General features: G+C 36.4%; 1 protein-coding gene across 1 annotated transcript in view; it reads right to left on the reverse strand.

The window, feature by feature from the left end:
* LOC128999328 (phosphatidylinositol transfer protein alpha isoform-like) overlaps positions 1-23127 on the reverse strand; it is a 34579-nt gene continuing 11452 nt past the window's right edge. Inside the window, exons 2-6 of the mRNA XM_054425761.1 lie at positions 8114-8270; positions 7142-7303; positions 6692-6904; positions 5299-5546; positions 1-4618 (exon numbers count right to left, since the gene is read on the reverse strand). Coding sequence (XP_054281736.1) covers positions 4480-4618; positions 5299-5546; positions 6692-6904; positions 7142-7303; positions 8114-8167 — 816 coding nt within the window. The 5' untranslated portion in view covers positions 8168-8270 and the 3' untranslated portion in view covers positions 1-4479. The remainder of the gene's footprint in view (positions 4619-5298; positions 5547-6691; positions 6905-7141; positions 7304-8113; positions 8271-23127) is intronic.

Here is a 23127-nt window from a genome sequence, read left to right on the forward strand (position 1 = left end):
TAACATTGTAGATAGTACTTTATTGACCCACTAAAATAAAACCGAAACAGCTAGCCTGCAAAGGGGGACAGTTTGAAAAAGTAAATACATTGGATGCAAAACTTTGGGTCATAATCTCACCATTCCTGGAGACAAAAGCTTTAAACCTTTTGTATAATTTGATGCAACACTAGACTGTCTCAAGAAGTAGCGAGATTGAGCTGTCTAAAGGTGAATAGGACTAACACAGAGAATGAACACGTACTTACTATGTACGCAATAAGTTTATTGCTTGACTGCAGCTTGCGTAGTCATTAATAACACCTAAAACTGTCAAAGAACATTGTGGATTGACAAATTCACTTCTGAAAATACCTTCTAAAGGTTGACCAACATCTAAAGAGCTTTTAATAGCAATTTAAAGAGAAAGCAATTAAAATAAACTTAGATGATTGAATTTCACAGGGTTTAGAGTAGGTCTAAGTAATTTTAATCAGAATGTTTGCAATCCAACTCCTTCACATTATTTGTGAAAAGAATTCTCATCTCAGTTTTGTATGATCTCAGATTCCATTTCTTTGCAGACTTGTTCATCACCAAAACTATAAAAACTCTTTATATCAAAACATTCTTTTAACATAAAACAAATGAAAATATTTTTGACTAGGTTTTTATTTTTTGAATTGAATATTACTAAACAAAGAAAATCAGTTCATAAGGGCAAACACTAATTACTTACTCTCTTCAGTTGAATCTAAGAACAATTTATTAATTATTTGGGAAACAAAAACTTATACTTGCAACTTGTTCCTTCTAAGAAAATGGTTATATCATTATCTTCAAAAATGATCTGGTCATGCCACAAACACAAATTGTACAAGTTATTTGGTAACTTTATCCATAGTTAATATGCTAAAAAACGTTTAATATAATACTAACCCAAATTCAAACTACAATAAATTAAATCAATTATAAAGAGCACTTCTGATACACTTTACAACATTTAAGATAGATTGTGATCCAAGAATAATTGAAATCTTAAACTATGCATTAAAAATTCATCTTGTTATAATAAGCTAATTTCAAATACAAAAAAATTCTTATGGACTCTATGTTATGGGATCAAATTAAACTCTTAATTCTACACTAAATTTATGTTGCATTATTTTAAGTACTCAATTTACACAGACGAATGGAAGTCTGTACCGTATTTACTATTGTCATGATCTGAAAAATTCTAGAAAATGGTAAACCAGCTGACTGACCACAGTTCATTGATAAAACAGCTGATTATTGAAATAACTGTTTAATAAGAAGCTAACTCGGCAAAGGAGCAGCTTGGAATGCAGTAAACTAAACTATTTTTAAGCTAGCGGTGAGTTAACGGTAGGAATGTATTTTAGAGAAAAAAAGCATAAATGCGAAAGCTTTCACAAAACACGATCTTTCCTGTACTCTAACAAAAATAATTAACAAATTATAACATTTCAGCGTTTAATGAACAAAATTTCCTAACTGGTTGACCTTTATACATACGTACCAGCCACAGTTAGGATTTTTAGGAAAATTTAATTATTTTATTTAACATTGTACAGTTAGAGCTGTATTAAGATTTGTTAACAATATCTTATTATAGAACAATATACACATATACACGTATACAGGGAAAACATGGAAATGGCAAAAAAATAACTCTCGCAAAATACTCTTCTTAAACTTTACTTAAGCTAACTTTTTACAAACGACCCCATTAAATGATGCCTACTTCTTACCATGAAACAATTTAGAGAGAATTTATTGTGGAAGACAAATAAAACTGAAATAAAATACCTATACATCAATTAACAGTACGATTACGATGTGTAATTGAATATAAATTATATTCAACATTTATGGAGTGTGAGCATACAAAAATTTAAGAGATACTATTGCTATAAAAATATATTAAATTATAAACAAAATACTATAGGTGTGTATATAGATAAGAGGCACAAACCTTAGTTGGCAGAAGAAAATGAGTTTCAAAGGAAACAGAATCTTTAAACAAATAATTAAAACAATAAAAAGAGAGGCAACAAGTTTAGAAATACAGGTAGTATAAAGAGAGAGGTTCAATATAGTGTGCTCTCAGCTTATGATTCATCTGATTATAATTCTGATTCAAAGCGTGTCAATGAGTCAGATAGGTGTGGTAATGAAGTCATTCTGACGTGTAATGTCCATTCTCACTTTCCAGTAGAAAGATGCAGAGCTGCCAATGAAAGAACTTATACAAATGTACAATAAAAGAACTTATACAAATGTATTACTTTGATGGCACCAAACTTTACTAAATTTAAGCCATTTAACCTTTTTAATAGCAACAGCTGATAAAAGGTCACAAATGGATGGATAAAACTATATAGCACTGTCCAAATCAGTAAATCTAGATAATCAGTGATAAATAATCAAATGATGCTGTATCTCTTTAGTGGCGCTTTCTATCAGCTGTTTTTGTTCCACACTTGGCGCACACTGAGGGAGCAAGTTCTATGCATTTCCTAATTTTAGACTGTAGCCAATAAGAATGTACAGTGGTGTAAACTATATGATTGCGTAAAACGCTTTGCTTGCTCAGTTTTTGCACAGTTTTTACAGAAAAAAAGAAGTAAAAAAATAATCTTTTCCACCCTGTCATAAAAATAAAATAACATAACTTTTGGTTGTGGAACAAAATAAAAAAATAAATTTAAAATTGTTACCGTAGTAAGTTTTAAAGTTTCTCAATGTGATAAAGCTTCATAGAAATAATAAAATATATAAAAAAATGAAACCTAAGTTTAACAGAAACTAAACAAATTAAAAATAAATTATTATTTTAGGCCTTTCTGGCAGAATTGTTAATTAATACACTCCTAAAACAGACAGAAAGTAAATTAAAGACCAACACTCGAGACATCCAAATGGGATTGGTGTCCACAAACAAGCTGAGATTGAATTTTAAAAATCAACTTAAAAGAGTTCATTGAATATTCACAGTAAAAACTAGGCCTACACAGTCACTCAAAACATGCGGCTAAACCCTGAATTCACCTAACCTAACCCTTGTTTGATTCACAGTACACAACTATCGTAACACGACTATAATAAATACTTCTAACTCGTAACAGATGCTATGTACACTAATCTGAACTCTACGAAAACATTTAACGTTCGTTAATTACAGATTTACGCACCATTTAGGACCATTAACAATGGCTATGTACATGTTAAAGCTCCATTAATGGACTGTAAACATTTACGAATGTGCCATGTCTGACACAATATTTACAGCTGATAAAGAATTTAAAGGTTTTACGAGAAAATTACATTGAAGAATTACCACATGATTTTAAGTCGTGTGTAACAGTTGAGAGGAAATTATTCCTAAAAGGTAAACAAACAAATATATTTTACTCAAAACAATATTGACTTATAAAATTATAAAACACATTCGCAATAGTATCTAACTAAAAACACCCAACCACTAATTTGAAATAAACATCTTACAAATATAGCAAAAAATATACATTTACAGCATTTCTGTAATACTGAAACACAAGTTTCGAAGACGGTAAAATATGTAAATGTGAAACTTTACAAGTTTTGTTATACCTACATGGGATGCTGAATGCCTTGCACCAGTTTAAATGAATATGACCAAATAAGAGAGGATTATTTGGCAAGGTACATACTTCAAAGAGAATTCTTCAACAAATAGTTTTACATTTATTAACAAAATTTCTAAATGAACTTAAAAGACAACTATATTGTGTACTACAATTCTATTGTAAGTAAACTTGCAGCTTCCATCTAAATTCCATTGCCGTTTCAAAGCGTTTAGCTGCCCCATATCATAAACTAAAAATACTTTTTTAAGTTGCAAATATGTAAGCGGTATGCAAGAAATTAGAAAGAAAATCATAGCAGTTTTAAAAATTAGGGACAAAACAGCAAACAATTAGTTTGTAGTTGTACATAATAAAATTTCATTTTCTCAAACCACAAAAAGTATGTTCCACAGAAGAGGTAGAGAGACCTTTTGCAGTACAGTTTTGGTTGCTTTTAACAGCCAGAATATAAAATATGTACCAAGCATATAACCTAACTTGCAATATTAAAGAGCCAAGTCTCATTGTATTCCCTACAAGAGCATGATAGTTGAACTATTTTTTAAATAAATGTTGAATTTTTACTTTACAGAGAACACAAGACATTCAAAGTACAAGGCTAACCGGTTTTGTGTCACAACTTGACATTTTACGACCCCAAAGCACTGGTCCAAAAGGGAAAAACAACATGTTAGTATTGAGTATCCAAGCATTTTCTGTATGACAAGCAAGGCTTGTAACCCATTCTTTAAATCAATCTCGTTAACCACTTCTCTAAATTGACCTGGCTGAGGCAAAACATATAACATCCCAATTACATAATTTTGCACAGTTTCACATTATGTTACATTACGAAGGAGGGAAGGAGAGTTTAGTCGGTGTCTGCCTTCATCCCCCGGACCTCGCCTTGCTTCCTCTGACGGTCCAACTCCTCCTTCGTCTTCTCCTCGAGTGCTCGGATGTCCTCCATTGTCAGCCCGTGCCAGCGGTCCATCCAGCAGAACAGTTGTCTGGAAACGTTCACATGATTAGTATTAACACACAACAATGGATTAAAAAGTAACCTTTTAACAAATTTAAAGTAAAACCTTAAATCTCTATTTCTGTTAGTATCTGTTATCTTAAAGCAATTATGATTGAATAAAACAAAACTCAAATTCGTAATTTTAAATTACCACTAATTAGTACATCTTTTGAGGGTGGGTTTGCGGCATTGTGTTCTCCTAATAGAGGCCTATAACTTAATGCAGGCCTACTACTCAACAAATGCTGTCATTTAAGATCTCCTTCCAACTCCTTGGGGACCTTCACCGGTATGATGGTAAATTTGATACTTGCTGCAAAAAGTGGTGTTTTAGGTGAAGTTTTAAGTGTAAAGCTGGAATGCATTATCTGCCTTGTTAAAAAAATTAGATGCCGTTTCCAGACATTTTGAGAGCCCAGTATAGACCAAGTTTTCCCATTTCTCTATATTTGTTGCTAAAACCCTGACGAGAGACACAATAACAAACAGACCCTGGATCCATATGAACCAATGTTTGCCAACATTTTCATAAGTATGTAATATTCTAATACATCTAATTTCATTTTTAACGTGAAAGAAAATAAGCAATAAAGCCAGGTTTGATTTTCTAAAACCAAATTTAAGACATTTTACGTTATTACTAAAAAACAGCAACACTCAACTCACCGATGGAAGACGGTGAACAACCTGCGTTCACTCTTCTGTATGAAGTTCTCCACTCTGGTCTGTAAGCCGAACCACTTGAACTCGCAAGTGACCAGCTTGTAGCAGGTCATGACCGGGTCCACAGCGTCCACCCAGCAGCCCGTTAGCGGACCTCGACCCGTCTTCTCTGACTTAAACTTGGTCGGGTCTTCACTCGGTTTGTAGTCCCCGCTCGACACCGGGTCATTGGCGATGTCGATCTTGACAACCTGAAAGTATTGTTTTAACCAATTCACAAAAAGGTTGGATTGAGAATTTACAAACTGAGGAGTTGGAAATCTGAAGCTAGAGATTTATTTTTCAAATAATTTTCATCTTTTGGTTAATTGTTGCAGGAAGTTTAAAAATAAATTAAAATTGAGTTAATTTACTGGCACAATAACTGAAAATGGTTTAAAAAACGTATGTAAACAAAGTTATTATAAGCTAAAGCAAGGTGTCCTAAAAAAATTAGTAGAGTCCCGCGAACTTGGCTCTCGATAACCCGGCATTCTGGTTAGCTCGGCCATCACCTGGCTCAGAAAATTAGTGACTTTTTGAGTCTGAGTTAATCATAGTAATCATGGACTCAAGCCATCTTAAGTCAAATTATTCGCAACTGGTACTAAGGATTGTTTGTACTATATCTCTGATGACTTAATACTGACTTGTAATATAAATAAAAAAACTGTTAAAAAACTTAAAAAATGTATTGTTTATATTTATAACCCTAGTTCCCGATATCCCGGCATTTCATAAACTCAGCACCCTTCCAGTCCACATTACGCCGAGTTTGCGGGACTCTACTGTAGTAGCAACTAGCAAGAAAAAACTGGTTACATAATTTTTAAGTAAATCTTATATTATACTTTTAAAAGAGGAGTTTCTTAAATTAGTAGTAGTATTTCAGCGATTGGCACTCAATAAATTATCCAGTTGACTGTTGAATTAAATGTGACACATCCAAATCTTTACTAACTGATAGGCATAATTAGCCTTCTTTTCAAATTTCATCTTACTGATTCGCTAGAAACAAGTAAATGATGTGTTTAAAAAAATACCCTGTCTGCAGGAAAAAAAATATAAATTAGTGTAATAATTAAAAAAAATTCAAAACATTTACTGAAACACAATATTAGACGCTAGGGCAGTGTTTACACGAGGCCAGTAGGCAGACACTCTAGTGTATTCTAAGTAACTTGAGGCAAGTATCCTGCCCACTAACGGCTTTGTGGAAACACAGCTTTAGTTAGTATATTATTAAGTTTTTGCTTATGCCCAAAGTCTTGGCTATGGATACTAAACATTGTGGAAAACCTGTAGAAGTATAAAGATACTTTTCTTAATCTTATTGCCTAGATGTCACTCAACAAACCTCTCTAATTTTGAGCTTGTCGGCTGGTAGTTCATGGACATTTTCCTTATCACCTCTGTCCCCGATGTGATAGGACTCTATGACGATCATAAAGTTCTCCTTCATGTAGCCAGGGTTGGTAATGACCGTCTTGCAGTAAGGATAAGCGTTCCATGCCTCCTCATGTATCTCCAGCGAGCCCTTGGGAGCGATCAACTTGATGAACCCAGGTACCTGCACAAACAACCAAAATAGCCAATTATTGAGGGGAAAATTCCAAAAATGTGAGTCAGAAATACAAGGTTGCGTGGTACCATACCGTTTACATACATTTTTAATGTTATAGGCTAGCATTAGTCAATTATAGCTTCAGTAGTGGTACTGATCTTGAAATATTTGTTGAGCCTCTCAACATTCACAGTTGTTTTATTTAAAAAAATAATTAATTAAACCTTCAATCAAGCCACTAACCTTACTCTGAAGGTGGTATATCTTGTAGGTGTACTGCCCCTTGTTGTATTTGCCACCCAGGAGAGGGTAGTTGTCAAAGGGTTCATTCTTTAACACCTCTATTCCCTCTCCGCCTCCAGTCTCGTTCTTACTTGCCTCCGCTACAGAATACAACTGAGCGACCTGAGGATAACAGGTTTTTAAGAGATAACAAACAAAACACTTTTAGGTCTTAGAGACATACTGCCAATTACATGTAATACATGTTATTACGATTTTTAACATTTATGAAAGACACATTAATACAAAGTTCATTTTGAATTCAAAGTTACTAATCAGGTTCTTGGCATTCCAAAATCTAAATCGTGAAAAATATAGTTCTTTGAGTAACAAAACAAAGATTAATATCAGGCCTACTAACACTAGTCACAAGCCTACACTTGAGCTAAGGCCAACTCCCACAGCAGGGGCCCTATTTAATAAGAATCAAAAGGTTAACTAAAGCCAGGTTTTCTTGGGCAAGGAAGCGGAGCGCCGACTTCTCTTGTCTTAGGTAATTTAATAGTAGGTACTGTTTTCCTAGAAACGGAGTGAAACGCTATGTTAATCGCTTTTCAGCACCCCCCCCCTTTTCGGTATGTTTACCCCTCAGAAAAAGGGTTTCTCAATAACTAATATTTATCGAGAAAGTTTAACATCAATACTGGAGTTTAAGATTCAATTATGCGGTTGATAGATGTGTGGCTTACAGTTTCTCAAAAGTTTCTGATCCCTATTGGCTTTACATATAGATAATGATGACACAATTTATCTCATCATATAATACAACTTTTTGTAAGAGATCAGTTGAATGACCCGAATACTTTTAAAAGTTTGAGATAGTCTATTCAATGTCTAACTAAACATTTGACATGTGTTTTGTGAGGTTGAGAGGTTATAAATATACGAGTATGTAAATTACCACAGTTCTAAAAGAATCAATTGGAGTTGTACCTGGTATTCCTCAACAGTAAGTGGTAACGTGACTCGAAATTCTTTGATCAACATTGCTACCAACTACGACGGACGACACAAAAGAGACGAACACTAACTGTGACTGGCTTGTCTGATGAATTTAATGCATCAGTTGATGCAAAGTCTTCAGTCAAAACTGTAACAAAAGTTCTCAGTAAGTACTATCCGATGATTATTTTGGTTACAAATAAATTAACTTAATAGGCTATCGATAGGGAAACAAATTGTTTTAGTGATGGGGCATTCCATTGCAACTCAAATGTATTCAAAATATTCGATAAAATAAGATCTCATTAGAGTATAAATTCTAAAATGCTCATTCAAATTTCTCTACTAACCCAGGTTTGAGTGACCTAAGACAACATTGTCCAAAAGCAAACGACTGAATTTTACTGTACATCACATCAATACGTAGTTTTGCAATATTACAAGTTATAAGTTTCCAAAACAATTTGTCCAAAATCTGCCTAGAAGTTAACAGGTCTAGAACAAATGTTGAACCTATTTCCTTGCAATCAATTTTGGTAGAGATTGTGAAACAATTTACTTAAACTTGTTATTTATAACAAAACTTTATAAATGACATAGACCTATCTACAACTATGAAATAACAGAAAATTTCCATAATCCAACTGTTCAATTTCAATATTTTCAATGGCAGATCCATCAACATTTAGACTAGGCCTTTGTTTCTCTCTTAATTTTCAAATCAATTTTTTAACCCATTGCAAAAGTTTATGCATAGTACGCTTTGATTTCCTTAATGACTATTATCGATGCTATTAATAAAAATGTAAAACATGCAAAAGTTATTATTAGCTATAACTTCTGTTATTCTCATATTCAAAAATATTTCCGAATTTTTTGAAACTATATATAGGCCTACTTATTTATTTTAGTTCCAATAATACAATCTTTAGTCCCAGCTACACTTGATCGAGATTATTATTAGTTATTTTTACCTAATCCATTAACTAAAGGTAGGTATTAAAAGAATCACTATATAGTAATTGTATTAACCACAGACAATAAAAGATACAAGAATAAGAATGCAGTACCAACTTCAAACAACATTTGTCACGTGGTAAAATACACCTAATTGGACAGGCTCATCAACACTTTAGAACGGGTCTATTTGCGGCAAAATAAACTGGAAACAATAAACACCACTGATGTAAACAGTGCACTAAATCTGTAACATCTGCACAAAAAGAGCTTTTCAGCCAACACTTGGGTGTTAAAACTTGTGAGAAATTCATTTATACAAAGCCTCGGCTTATGTAGGAGTAATTTGGAATGAAAAAAAAACAACTAATAAAATAGCAAAACAGTAATGAGAAATTACTTAAATATATTTATATAAAATTATCTAACTACAGCATTTTGAATTGACTAGAGTCAAAAAGAATCACGTCCACACTGATTCTACATCCTTGTTATACTCAAAGGTGTTTGAATAAAAGTATTTGAACTCAGGGGAAGCTACAAATTAACTGAATTTGATTCTTTAAAGTATTCAAACCTCCCATCATTAGATTACATCATCAATAATATGATTTTTCCCAGCAAGGATTAGATGTTTTGGATTAATGTATGAAAAAATATCACTATTTTAGAAAATCAGTAAGTAAATAATAGTAGTAGGTATAGTAGGCTTAGGCATTCTTTGGGTCAAAAGTCTTATTCAATTTATAACCTATTATTAAGATAAGAAACATCTTATCTAAGTTGACATAAAACGGAAACTGTCAAAGTAGCTTTATCTTAATCTTTATTGAGTTAGTAGACACATCCAGTTCAAAATAACAAAGGTAAAAATAGAAAATATGATATGTACTGTATAACAAAAATGGCTAATCAACATTACTTTAATATAAACTCAATTACATATAACTATTAGATCTACAACAAACATTATCATGATTGAAATAAAATATGGACTTTTTCGCTCGAAATAACCATAACAATTTTTAGAATGACATTAAAAGTTAATGCTAAGATTTTTATTTATTATAATTTTTAAACTACTTTGAAACCATTTATAAGAGTTGGTAATTTAATTGTGTTTGTAATTTAATAGTCTACTAGCAGAATACCCGTCCTTCGTACGGGGTTGGCATATAAGTATAAAATTCTTATTGCAGTTATACTCATGATTTGTGTTTGCAATGGAAGAGGACACGGTTTGATAAAATTTGGTTCTTTTAAGTTACGGAAGCTATAGTATTACACATCTACCATAGCCATAATGTTCTACCACTATAAATAAATAATAAAAAAGTAAATTATCGAATATTCGCACAATATGAAATCATTATTCATAAATTAAGAACATAAACTTAACTGTAAACAATCCTAAATGACAATTGTAAATGGCATTGCCGTTGAAAATAAAAATAAAATAAAATAATCCTACTTTAACAGTTCTCACTGCGCATCACAGCTTTTTGTTGCGGCTTGGTTCAATTTAGCTATGTTGTCATAAATTACAAAAAAAATTAATAGTGCTGCACCCTGTTGGTGAACCTTAAAACTTTTAATAGTATTGAATATCATAGAACAACTTGTATAATTGAAACAGCTGACTAAATTCTTTAATCCCTTTTAAATATGAATACTCATAAGGTTAACATGGTAAACTCCAGATCCACTGGGGCAGAGCCCGAAAGGATTTTTGAGATAAGAATATGTCTATATGTTAATCGGGAATGTGAGCTATCATCATACCAAATTTCAGCCCAATACGACCAGTAGTTAAAGCGTGATTGAACATCAAACAAACAAACAAATAAACAAACAAACACACACACAAACTTTCACATTTATAATATTAGTAAGATAAGATTGCAGTAGTTTAAAGTTACATCAATATAAAAAAATTGCACTTTTCTAATGTTTTTTTGATTTTAGAACACATATATTAAAATATCTTATTTAACCTTCTCAATGAATGTTTTGTATTGAATTAATATTAATTAGTATGACATTTTATCATTGTGTAAATTTGAAACTTTACAAATACAAATAGTTACAGTAGGACTTTTAATGAATTCTAATTTTCAAGTCATTATGATGAGTTGGTTTATAAAATGTTAAAACCTACTTTTACACTATTCAAAATTATTAGATTACAAGAAGCAGGACCACAGTTTGTATGTGGCATTCTATGGGCCCGAGAGATATTGGTGCTCTTCTCCCCCCTTCCTTCTGGGGAATTTTTTTCTTTACAAACCTCCCCAAAAAACCTAAAACCGCTTCTGCTCTTGGGCCCAGGCCAACCAGGCCCATTTACTAAAGCGGGCCTGACAAGAAGCCTTTACCAGCTAATGTGTGAAGTACTTTAAGATCATAAACTAGTAAAATACAAAAAAAATTGTAAAATATAAACAATTTTATCTAAATTTTTTCCTATAACTTCGATAAAACCTACTACAAAACAACAACTTCTGTGCCCAATATGTAAATAACATAACCACAGAAAGTTAATCATCGACTGTTGATTTCTTAATCAGTGAAGGTCATTTTCATAATTGGTGTAGTTCCGGTTTCATAATTTTAATCTTTCGAGTATATATTCTACTGATATCAAACTTTCCTATAAATGTGAGCAAGTCTTTCGTACCAATTATTAACACACTTTTCATTTGATAAATTGTATACAGTAAGTAACAAATGCTATAATTTAACACTAAGTAAATAAAGCAATGTAGTTATTAGTAATGTAAAATTATAATTGAGCGGAGCGAATCAAAGCTCTTTGGGATCAACTCCCAAAAAAAAAAAAAACTTCAAATGTTAAACTTGATGAAATAGTTGTAGTTGTATTATATCTATAAACATTTTATTTATTTATTGCTTTATTAAAAACCATTAAATGTGATCGCTCCGCTCAACTAGCTTTCATTGCTATGAAAGCAATCCTAGTTTATACTAAAGCTTGAAAGTACCCCTAAAACGGTCTGACACAACATTGTAGGTACTTACTTTTGTGCGAAGAACTATATACAGATTTATTGAACATTTAAATATATCATTAATTTATTTGGTATCATAGAGGATTTAATATTTTCCAATGGAAGAAAACTTATCAATCATTAAGTGGAAATTAACAAGAGGCTGAAAACATAACTTGGCTGTTCTTCAATCTCAGTTTAAAATCGATGAAGACAAAATCAAGCATTGTGAAACAGCTGAATATCCCTTGTCCTTGAATGGGTCTGAATCATAAAAACAGCTGACCTAGGCCATGACAGGTGTTTATTTTTAATCTACAAGGCACTTTCTCTAATGTGAGGGAAATGTTGTAATTTGTTTTCAAGATATTAGATAGAATAAGGAGATTACTTTGTGGAAAACACAAAATGATATGATTTAATAGTGGGTTTTTTTTTTTTTTTTTTTTTTTTTTTTTTAAGGGAGAGGAGGTAAAAATGCTTTTACGCACACAGGTAGCCAGCCTGTAGTGTGAGACTCCTGAATCTATCGCAGACTACTCACTAAAAAACCCCCTCTACTCTGTTGGACACAGACCTGGAATTGTTTGTCACATTACTTCAAGTCAGGCCAACATGTTACCTAAGCCCTCAGGGCTCTCACCGTTTATGGCATTTGGATACTTTAAGACCTACACCGCATCCCGGTCAAGGTCGAGCTTCTTGGCGCGGAGAATACCCTGGATGTAATGTGACACACAGGTCCAATTGTCCTCACCCTCCGTCATCATCGGTATGACCGTGTCCACCGACAGCAGTCCTACTAACTGTTGAGCCTCCAGGCGGGGCCTTTCCCAACGCTGGCAGTGGAAAAATGTATGTTCCACGTCATCGGGAATGCCTGGGCAGTATATGCAATCGGGTGACACGGCTTTGCCCATCCTGAACAGGTACGACCGGAAAAAGCCGTGACCCGTCAGAAATTGGGTGAGGTAGAAGTCCACCTCTCCGCACCGCCGATTAACCCAAGGTTGGACTTGCTTTATCAGTCGCCTGGTCCAGCGTCCCCGAGTCTCCTGTTCCCAGCTCTCTTGCCACAGCTGGTAGGTGCGGGTGCGTTCCTCTGTTCGTGCCTGGTCCTCCCCACGGCGCTGATAAATTGCTTTTCTCTCCGCCGCCAAAAGTTTGACGGGGATGACTCCAGCAACCACCAGGACGGCGGGTTCGGACACTGTTCGGTAGGCGGATGCAACTCTTAGTGCTGCCTGACGCTGCACTCGGGCAAGCCGCATCCTATATACCTCCTTATTTAGAGCGTCTGCCCACACCTCAGCACCGTACAAGAGTACGGACTGGACAGAAGACATTAACAGCCTTCTACGGCTGGACCGAGGCCCTCCGACATTGGCCATCAACCGGCTAAGAGAGGAGACCACCCTAGCGGCCTTGTCCGCCGTACGGAAAATCTGATCCCGCCAGCTAAGCTTGCTGTCCACCATAATCCCAAGGTACTTGGCAGAACGAACGGTCTGGACTTCAACGGCCCCTACCCTCAACGGCACGATGGTGTCAATCCGTTTTTTTGTTAATATCACGATCTCAGTTTTGCTCAAAGCAAGCGAGAGACCGTGGTCTGTCATCCATGCGTTTATAGTACGCATAACTCGGTTCAGCTTTAGCTGAGCCAGCTCAACGCTACGTGCAGCTATCAAAACTGCAACGTCGTCCGCGTACCCAACCAAAACAGTTTCCTCAGGCATTTCAGACCTCAGGAGGCTGTCATACGCGACATTCCAGAGGTCCGGGCCGAGTATGGAACCTTGGGCAGCACCGGAAGTGACACTCATCGTCCGTGGGCCCTCTGTAGTGTCATACAAGAGGAGGCGGAACCGGAGATAATCCTCTATGATACGCATGAGGTATGCCGGGACGTGAAAGGTGTTCTCCAGAGCATCCAGCATATCGCACCACCTCGCCGAATTAAATGCGTTTCGCACATCGAGAGTGACGAGCAGCACAACCCTTCGAGAGTAGTGGTTAAAATCCTCAGCTCTCATCACGGCTTGCTTCACCTCTTCAACAGCGTCAACCGTAGATCGCCCCATCCTAAATCCATACTGCCGAGGGGACAGGTCCCCCGCAGCGACTACGGCTGAATTCAGTCGGGAACGTATCAACTTCTCGAGGACTTTTCCAGCCGTATCCAACATACACAGAGGTCTGTAAGAGGATGGCAGGTCTGGATCTCCCTTCCCCTTCCCAACAAGCACAAGCCTAGCTGTTTTCCAGCACGAAGGGAAAACTCCTTCGACTAGGCAGGCATTGTACATGCGTAAAAGGATCAAGGGGTTAATAGTCAAAACCTTTTTGAGAACTTCGCCGGGTACCCCATCGGGTCCAGGAGCCTTATTGTTCTTCAGGGATAGGACGGCCGCCTCCACCTCTCCAAGACTGAAAAGTGGTACGTCATCCACCCTTCCGAAATCCCGCAGTGGGCGCAACGTGTGAGCCGGGAAAAGGGACTCGACTATCCTCTCCATAGTGGCCCCATCCATGACGGAAGGTGGAGAGCGGGTGCCAAGTTTCTTGGTTACCAGTTTGTAACCCAAGCCCCACGGATTGGAATCGATATCGTCCCTTAATGTCTCCCAGCAACTACGTTTACTCCGGTTGATGGCTCGACGAAGAGACCTCCTAGCCACTCTGTAAGCATCCGACTTACGACGTCTGTCTACAGGTTCTCTGGCCCTGGTAGCAAGTCTTCTGGCTCTCAATGCTGACCGACGCAATTCCGCAATCTCGGCAGTCCACCAGTACACAGGTCGCTTATTGCACCGGGATCTTCCGCGAGGCATAGACTCATCGCAAGCGGAGACGATTAGTCCCATCATGGATGTAACTAACACCTCTGCATGAGCCACACTAGTTGCGGGGGGAACCACCGGGGTTCCTCGTAAGATGGCTTCATTGAATTTTGCCACGTCCAATTTTTTAATATTCCATCGAACGGGCACTTGACGAAACGCGGCTACTTGTCTCTGATGACCATCCAGGACATCAAAAATAATGTACTGGTGGTCACTGCCCGTGTAATCCTCCAGAACTCTCCAGGCTCTGATCCTTGGCAAAAGGGACTCAGATGCAAGGGTTATGTCTGGGATCGTTCCCCGCATCCCGGGGCGCCGGAAAGTTGGCGTGTTTCCCTCGTTGACGACAACGAGTCCGGCTCTGGCAGCAAAGTCCAGAATGTACTTGCCCCGGGAATTGGTGAGGGTCATTCCCCACTCGACAGCCCTAGCATTAAAATCCCCACCCACGACGACGTGTCCTGTGGTATTGCGCACGCTCTCTTCCAGGCGGTCTATCTTCTCACGAAATTCACGGATGGCCTCGTTGGGAGTGAGGTAGACACTAAAGTAAGTGACATCCCGGCACCGAACCCAAACGAAACCTCGGCCCTTCGCGTGACCCCGTACTTGTACTTTCGCTGCATTACGCGCCCAGAATGCAGCAGTACCAAGACTATCAGGGAACCAAAAAGATGGGTCCCTATCACGGTACTGGTACTGTTCGCTGACTAAGAGCGCGTCGACATCGTGTTCTAGGGCAAGCTGACATAGAAGTGCGTCAGCCGACCTAGATCGCTCAAGATTGCACTGAAGGATTCTTATCTTCGTGAAAGGACTTTCGCTTGCTGTAGTGCAGATTTGAATACACTACACTGTCCAGACCCAGCTATATGCTTCAAGTGTTTGTCAGCGAGCCCATTTTCTTTGCAAAGGAAACAGGACTCGACTTGGCAGTCCTTACGGACGTGACCGACCTCCCCGCACCGAAGGCAGTTCTTGCTTCGGTCGGGTCCCTTGCAGTTTCGGGAGGAATGGCCGAAACAGAGGCATTTAAAACACCTCTTCACTTCCACTCTCCGTCTGAGCCTGCAGTTGACCCAGCCGACTCTCAGATGCTGGAGTCCCAGCACTTTCGTGGCATGTGCGTCTGCCATTTCGGCGACCGCCATCCGCTGCTGACTCCTGTTCGGTTTTGTGAGCCACACCTTAAATAAAGCCGTTTGCCCGCCAAGCTCGGGGACAGCTTTCTTCAGGGCCTCAACAACATCAACCTCCGTCGACACACAATCAATGTCTCGAACCTCGACTGATGTCTTTGGTTCAAGAGCACGGACGGTGCCCTGGCCTTCAACAGCTGCCTTCAGTTCGGCAGTAAAGGCTGCTTTGTCTTTCGACTTACCCAGTTCAAGGAGAACGTCCCCGTCCCGGGTTCGTCTAATCGACCGTACAACCGTATCGGTCTGCTCTGGCTTAGCCTTGGCCTTAATTGCACCCAAGACCTCGGCGAAAGATCTCCCCCCTGAGGGCTTATAGTGTACCCCCAAGAGGTGTATACCCTCTTGAATAGTGGGTTTATTGAATTAACTCTTAACAATGACTCTTGATACAACATTATTTTATTTTTTACACCTCATTCCAGTAATATAAGTAATCTAAACTAAATTCTCAAATATTATATTGTATCCTTATTTTTATGGTTTTCAACGATACCTGTTGTAGGTTACAGATTATTATAACTCTATAATACAAAATCAATATAGTTCTAATTTAAGACTAACAACATTATTTTCAGAATTTAAGATATTGAAAATGTCTCTTATAAACTTACGTTAATACAAAATAAGTTGTAGAACAATAGGATGGTTAAAATAATATTACAATGGATTATTCGTAGAATTATTTAAAACTAATTAATACTTTTAAACAGGAGCATCTACTTTATAAACAACAAATTAATATCAAGCTTCAATTAAATGTATATTACTCAATATCAGAGCCAAAAAGTTTTTGAATCTTGAACTCTATTCCTTTTGTTTAATTTCATTTAAAAGTTTCAATGTTTCTTGGAAAGTCCTTTTCAAATTATTTTGTTCCTTTGATCAACTTCATAATTTCAAATAACGATTCACTGCCATCTTGAATGATTTCAATGAAAGTGTTCACATCATATCATAAAAATGTTAAAAACTTATTTAATATTTTTTCTGTTGCAGATTTATTATTATTTGATACAAAATCTTAATTACATGTGAATTAAAGGTTATTTTACATACTTATTTAGTTGTATTTATTATTTTGCTAGTTTATTTAAATGGTTACCTTATTGAAAAGTATATTTTAGACTATTTTTCCTTTCTCCCCCTATACATAGTAGGCTATATGGAGAAAGTATTGTTTTCGTAAAAATTTTCGAGTTAGAGTTTTGAGTGGATATATCCGATTTGGTTTTCGAAGTAATGTTGGTGTGTGTGTCTGTATGTGACAGATGTGTACAGAGCTACAGGACCACACCTGTAGTCCGATTTTGATGAAATTTGGTGTGTAGGTACTTGTTAGAAGTACTCTATGTATACTCTCAACTGCCTGCCATTTGAGGATAAAATCATATGTTTTATTAATTGTTATGATCTATTTACTTACTTGTTTACTTTTTATCAGTTTTGTTCTCAACCATGTTAATAAACCATCAATTGTTTTTCATCTCTTTTATTTAGTAAAATCTAATCAATCATACTATCTATCATTAACAGTACTAATCCATGGTATCTCCAGTTTTTTTTTCAATTTTTTGGAAATTATGAATTTTAAGGGGGATTTCCCCATAAAAGCCCATAGAAGGAATAATAAGATTTTCTAAAAAATTGGCCTGAACAATTCTTATAAAAACTTTGCAGTATGTTATAGTCCTTTAGATTCTGAACAAAACGGTACAATTCCCATTTCCGTAAAAATTACAGTTCAAAAGTTATTGTAACCTATGCTATTTTCCCATAAAGAATCTCATACAATACAATTACAAAAAATCGGATTTTGGAAAAAACCTGGTTTTGATTCAAATTAATGTGTTATGGTCCTTAAAATTCTAAACCAAATAATGCAACTCTCACCTCACCGCTTACCCATGAAAAAGGTTGTTGACAAGCTTATGGGAGAAAGTATGTGTCAGATTGCTGATACCGTTTATTTACCTATTATAGTCTAAATGGAAAATTAAGAACAACAAAATGTGTCATCAGGATTTTAATAACAGTATGGTATCGTCTATATTATCCTATAAAAAAATTAATATACATTGCTTGTTTGTAGTTTGCATTAAAATGTTCAATGAGACTCTAGAGATTTGCTTAGTACACACGTTTGCTGCATCCGGGGCATTTTGTTTTAGATTCTAAATCCAACAATATTTTGAAAATGGAAAAAATCTGTTATTTGGAAATACTGAGTAATTCTCTAAAAAAAGGCCATTAATAAATTAAATTTAAATTATATATCAGCCAAGAACTTTCCTGTTACCTTGATTTATAAAACTCACTCTTAAAAAAATATTTATTTGCTTAAAATGTTGTATTCACTCTGAAACTAACTAATAGTTTAAAATAGACGTGTAATAGACTTCCAATTTCTTAGATGTAAAAATTATCTTGAAAAATCAAAGGCATTTAAAGAAATAAAAAATATTGTTAACTTTTAAGCCAGGTTTACACAATCTGTTCCTGACCGCCCGATCCCGTTCCTGGTCGCCGGCTAAATTGTGACCAAGAGGATGGGTTTACACGATCGGATATCAGGGTGGACGTCGATCGGGCCCGATTTACAAAAGAGTGTGATAAAAATGTGATTGACAAGAGTATATGTCACAAGGCCCAGTCATCCATAAACTATCTGCAATTGAAAAGATTGCACAAAGCAAAACCATGCACATTATTTTACAGTTCTTGGGGCACCAAAAACATATTACGTTAAACATTCTAAATATTTTCTAAGGGGTGAAGTACCAATTCCTAAAAAATAAACTTGGAATTGGTAAAGTCTTTGATAATTATATATTCTAAATACAGAATGCAAACTGTTAATTTTTGTAAAATAATTTTACTTGAGATCTAGTAGGCACTAGTACATTTTAAGAATTTTAAGTGAATTATTTCTTCTAACTGAAACAACATTCTGCACAACTGTAACAAAACCAATTGTCGGCAGACATAATTGAATAGTGGCAGAAGCATAAGTAGTCTAATCAAAAAAGTGTACAGTAGATACTAGCAGCCGGTGTCACTTCGTGACTTCAAAATCAGTGATATATTCAAATTAATTTATAATTTTCTATTGCTCTGAGACATAGATGATTGATGAGATAGACGATTATTTCTCATCATATCCCTATTATTTTCATTGCGTGTCCAATCTCTTCGAGGCACCTTAGAAGAATTGCAAATACTGATGAAACAATACCTACTATGAAAACACAAAATCTAATGCAAGTAATTTTCTTCCTTACATTTTATACAAATAACATTACAATATTTTACTTGAATTCACTAAAACATCACCAACTGTAACGATAAGCCAATTTTTGTGTGAAAAAATGGTATCATGACAATCTGTTTTGATGTAACTAAAATGTTAACATGAAAAAGTTCAGATGATTGACAACAGAATTCAGCACAATCTCTGAAATTTTAAAAGCTGAAAGGGCTTTCACAGGATTTCATCCAAACCCACAAAAGGCACATCTAGAAGATAAGAGCTTTAAATGCCTATACAAATTTATATTTAGGGGTCAATTTGCTGAATACAAAAAACCAACAAATTCTTTTAATAATATAGATATGAAATACATTGTTCTGGCAGTACTGTATACCTTACCCATGTTTTAATAGGGAAAGGAGTTCATTACAACCAATTAGTTAATTTATAAAAATAAATAAAAAGGCAATCAAATAATTCTGAAAAACTAGAACTAGCCATGGCCATTAAGTGTAGCATTTCAAATTTCCTTATAACGCACCCAAGGAAAAATGAAACCCCCAATTTAGTTTACAATCTACTAATCTAGGGCTAATAGTCTTGATTTGTCCATTTCATTATTGGATAAAAGATAAGATGATAAGAAAATGAAATGCCCAGATGATGTTTATAAAACTATTTTTTGTTAGTTATTTTGATTCAGATCTTGAAATGAATTATACATTGTGATTAACATAAGCAAATTAATTGACCAAATCACTAAATACATGTTAGATTGACTTAAAAAAAAAACACTTTCCAAGATCAAACTTGGCACCTCGAGATGAAAATCATTGGTATCTTTAATTCTAATTAACAACTCATGACTTCTGAACGGAGTTGGTACAACCATTGAGTACAAACGAACCATTAAATCCCTGTTTTCCCTAATTAGCTGTTGTAACGACTTCAATAACGATGTAAAGGTCATTTCGGTAATTAGTTGCTGGGAAGAATCCAAGCACTTATAATCATGATGTCTCCATTTGACCAATGCACATTTTATAAACTAAACTACCAGATAAGAGATTAAACTAAAAGAAAATAATATCTATTTTAGAAGTTATCACCAAAAAACCACTTTTAAAATTATCAATAAGAAAAATTGACAAACTAATAAAAAAAATTATCAAGGACGCCATAAGATCTTTTGTTGAAGGTAAACATTGAATTCAATCCTTTGTTTTCAACGCCAAGCAAAATCCAACTGACTTTGTACTATTAAAGTTTTATTTGTATGGCCTACTAAAATTTGAATTGGACTTTTGTGTTTTCTTCTGTTTCATAAGAATGAAAAATATTGAAATTTATCTGGTGAATATTTGTGTAACATTAGATAGCATGGAGCTTTAAGAAAACTTAATTTACCGTATTCAACCGTTATATTTAGTTACAACTGTTCCTCTCAGTCAAGGAGTAACGTTATATTGTATTTATTATTGGGTTTTTAACGAGTAACATAAATTCCTCGTAGAAGTATTCTTCCACAAATGTAGCACTAAGTAAAAATCCAATACTGTAGGCTTGCTAAGTAAAATGATTTGAAAGTAACTCTTACTTAATACTACGACCTAATTCAATCAGAAAACTACAATTCAGTAATGTCCCGACTGTGCGATTTTCAGTTTCTCACCCTTACTGCGGACAATCAAGTTTTTGCAAAAAATATTTTTCCGGCCAAAGAATTTAAAGTTGATTTACTATAGAAAAATAGTTAAATCCTATCATATTGTTTAGTAACCAAATACTAGGTAGCTGTTTTGTAGCAGCATAATTTATAAGAGAATAAATTTAGGTATAGATATAAAAACTGGTTACGCTATAAAAAACTGTTACCATTTAGCCCTGCCTGCTTTTATGCTCAAATATAAAGAATCACCAATTACTTTCTGTAGAATTAAAAACTGTTTTCTTTGAAGGCCAGGCTGAACAGTTTGGCTCAAGGTCATGAAAATTAAAAGTCATACACCATCATTGGGTGACAGGAGACAAACTACATATCATAGGAGAAAATATTAAATTTAATGGTGACATTTTAAAGTGAATTAATACAATTTGCTTTGTAGTGTAAATTTGTAAAAAGATTGGTATTTTTTTTGTCAATATTTTAAACAAAATTTCAGTCCTGTTGCTTATTTTTGCTAAGGCTGAACAGAAAATCGATTGATGTAAATTGAGTTGGTTGTAAGTAGGCTTATAGAAAAACAAGTTTTCACATCTATGAAAAAAATATTATTTTGTTTGTTAATCAAACATTCAACTTAAATGTTGAATGGACCTTAGGCCCGGTTCACACGAGCGACTTATCTAGCTGACTAGGCTGTGACTAGGTAAGCCCGACTGGATAGCGGACCACAGGATCAAATGGAGCCGTTCAGTGCCGGATTTAGGGTACTTGCGGCCCTAGGCCAAATTACTTGAGCGGCCCTCCCCCTGTGGTGAAAATTCCTTGCGATCGCGGAAGTAATAGTGACTATCTCCTATACATCAAGGGGACATCATCATCGACACCCGTGATCCTGGATGAAATCGTGGACATCTCTCCTAAACCAAGTAAAAGCCATCATAGTTATCCGGGACCGCAGTAAAATCGTGAACATCTCCCGCGGGCCGCAATCACGGGGACATCATCATCGAAACTTGCGATCGCGGCAAAGTCGTGTTAAAAACCTCTCCCGTGGACTGCGATCATGACGACTTCATCATTGTCACCCACGGCCGTGCCGAAATCGTAAACATTCCACTCGGGAAGCCATCACGGGAACGTCCTCATTGACACCCCAGCCGCGGCGAAATCGTTAACATCTCCCGTGAACCGCGATCACGGGGACATCATCATCAACACTCACAGCCGCGGTGAAATCATGAACATATGCCGCGGGCCGCAATCACGGGGATGCATCACCAACACTCGCGGCCGTGGGGAAATCATGAACATCTGCCGCGGACCGCAATCACGGGGACATCATCATTGACAACTCGATACAGCATCTACTTGTGAACGTCTCCTGTGGGCTGCGATCATAAGGACACATCCCCGTCACCCGCGGCCGCGGCTAAATCATGAACGTCTCCCGCGGGCTGCAATCACGGGACATCATCACAGGCACCCGAGGCCGCGGCAAAATCGTGAACATCTCCCTCGGTCCACGGAGACATCATCATTGACAACTCGATACAGCATCTACTTGTGAACGTCTCCTGTGGGCTGCGATCATAAGGACACATCCCCGTCACCCGCGGCCGCGGCTAAATCATGAACGTCTCCCGCGGGCTGCAATCACGGGACATCATCACAGGCACCCGAGGCCGCGGCAAAATCGTGAACATCTCCCTCGGTCCACGGAGACATCATTATGGTCACCTGTGATCGTGGCAAACTGGTGGTTTAAAATAAATTATTTTTTTTTATGTTATATAAAAATTGTTTTTCCCAATCCTCTGCGGCCCCCTTTTGTTTGCGGCCCTAGGCCGCGGCCTAATCGGCCTAGTGGTAAATACGGCACTGGAGCCGTTCACACGAGCATAGGGCGACGACTAGCAAACCGTGTTCGAGCTTGGTGTCCCAAACCATAGTCAGGCCCCGCTTCCCAGTCACCCGCTCTAGCTGCGTAGCAGTACACATAGCCTTATGGGAGCGTTTACACGAGCGATCAGTCGTCGCGCTGCAACTCGCATTCTTCCCTTTGTTCTCATTGTGCGCCAGTGA

The sequence above is a fragment of the Macrosteles quadrilineatus genome, unplaced genomic scaffold, assembly GCF_028750875.1.
Source record: "Macrosteles quadrilineatus isolate MER2022 unplaced genomic scaffold, UCM_ALF_1.0 Scaffold_8__2_contigs__length_117827958, whole genome shotgun sequence".
NCBI classification, from domain to species: domain Eukaryota; kingdom Metazoa; phylum Arthropoda; class Insecta; order Hemiptera; family Cicadellidae; genus Macrosteles; species Macrosteles quadrilineatus.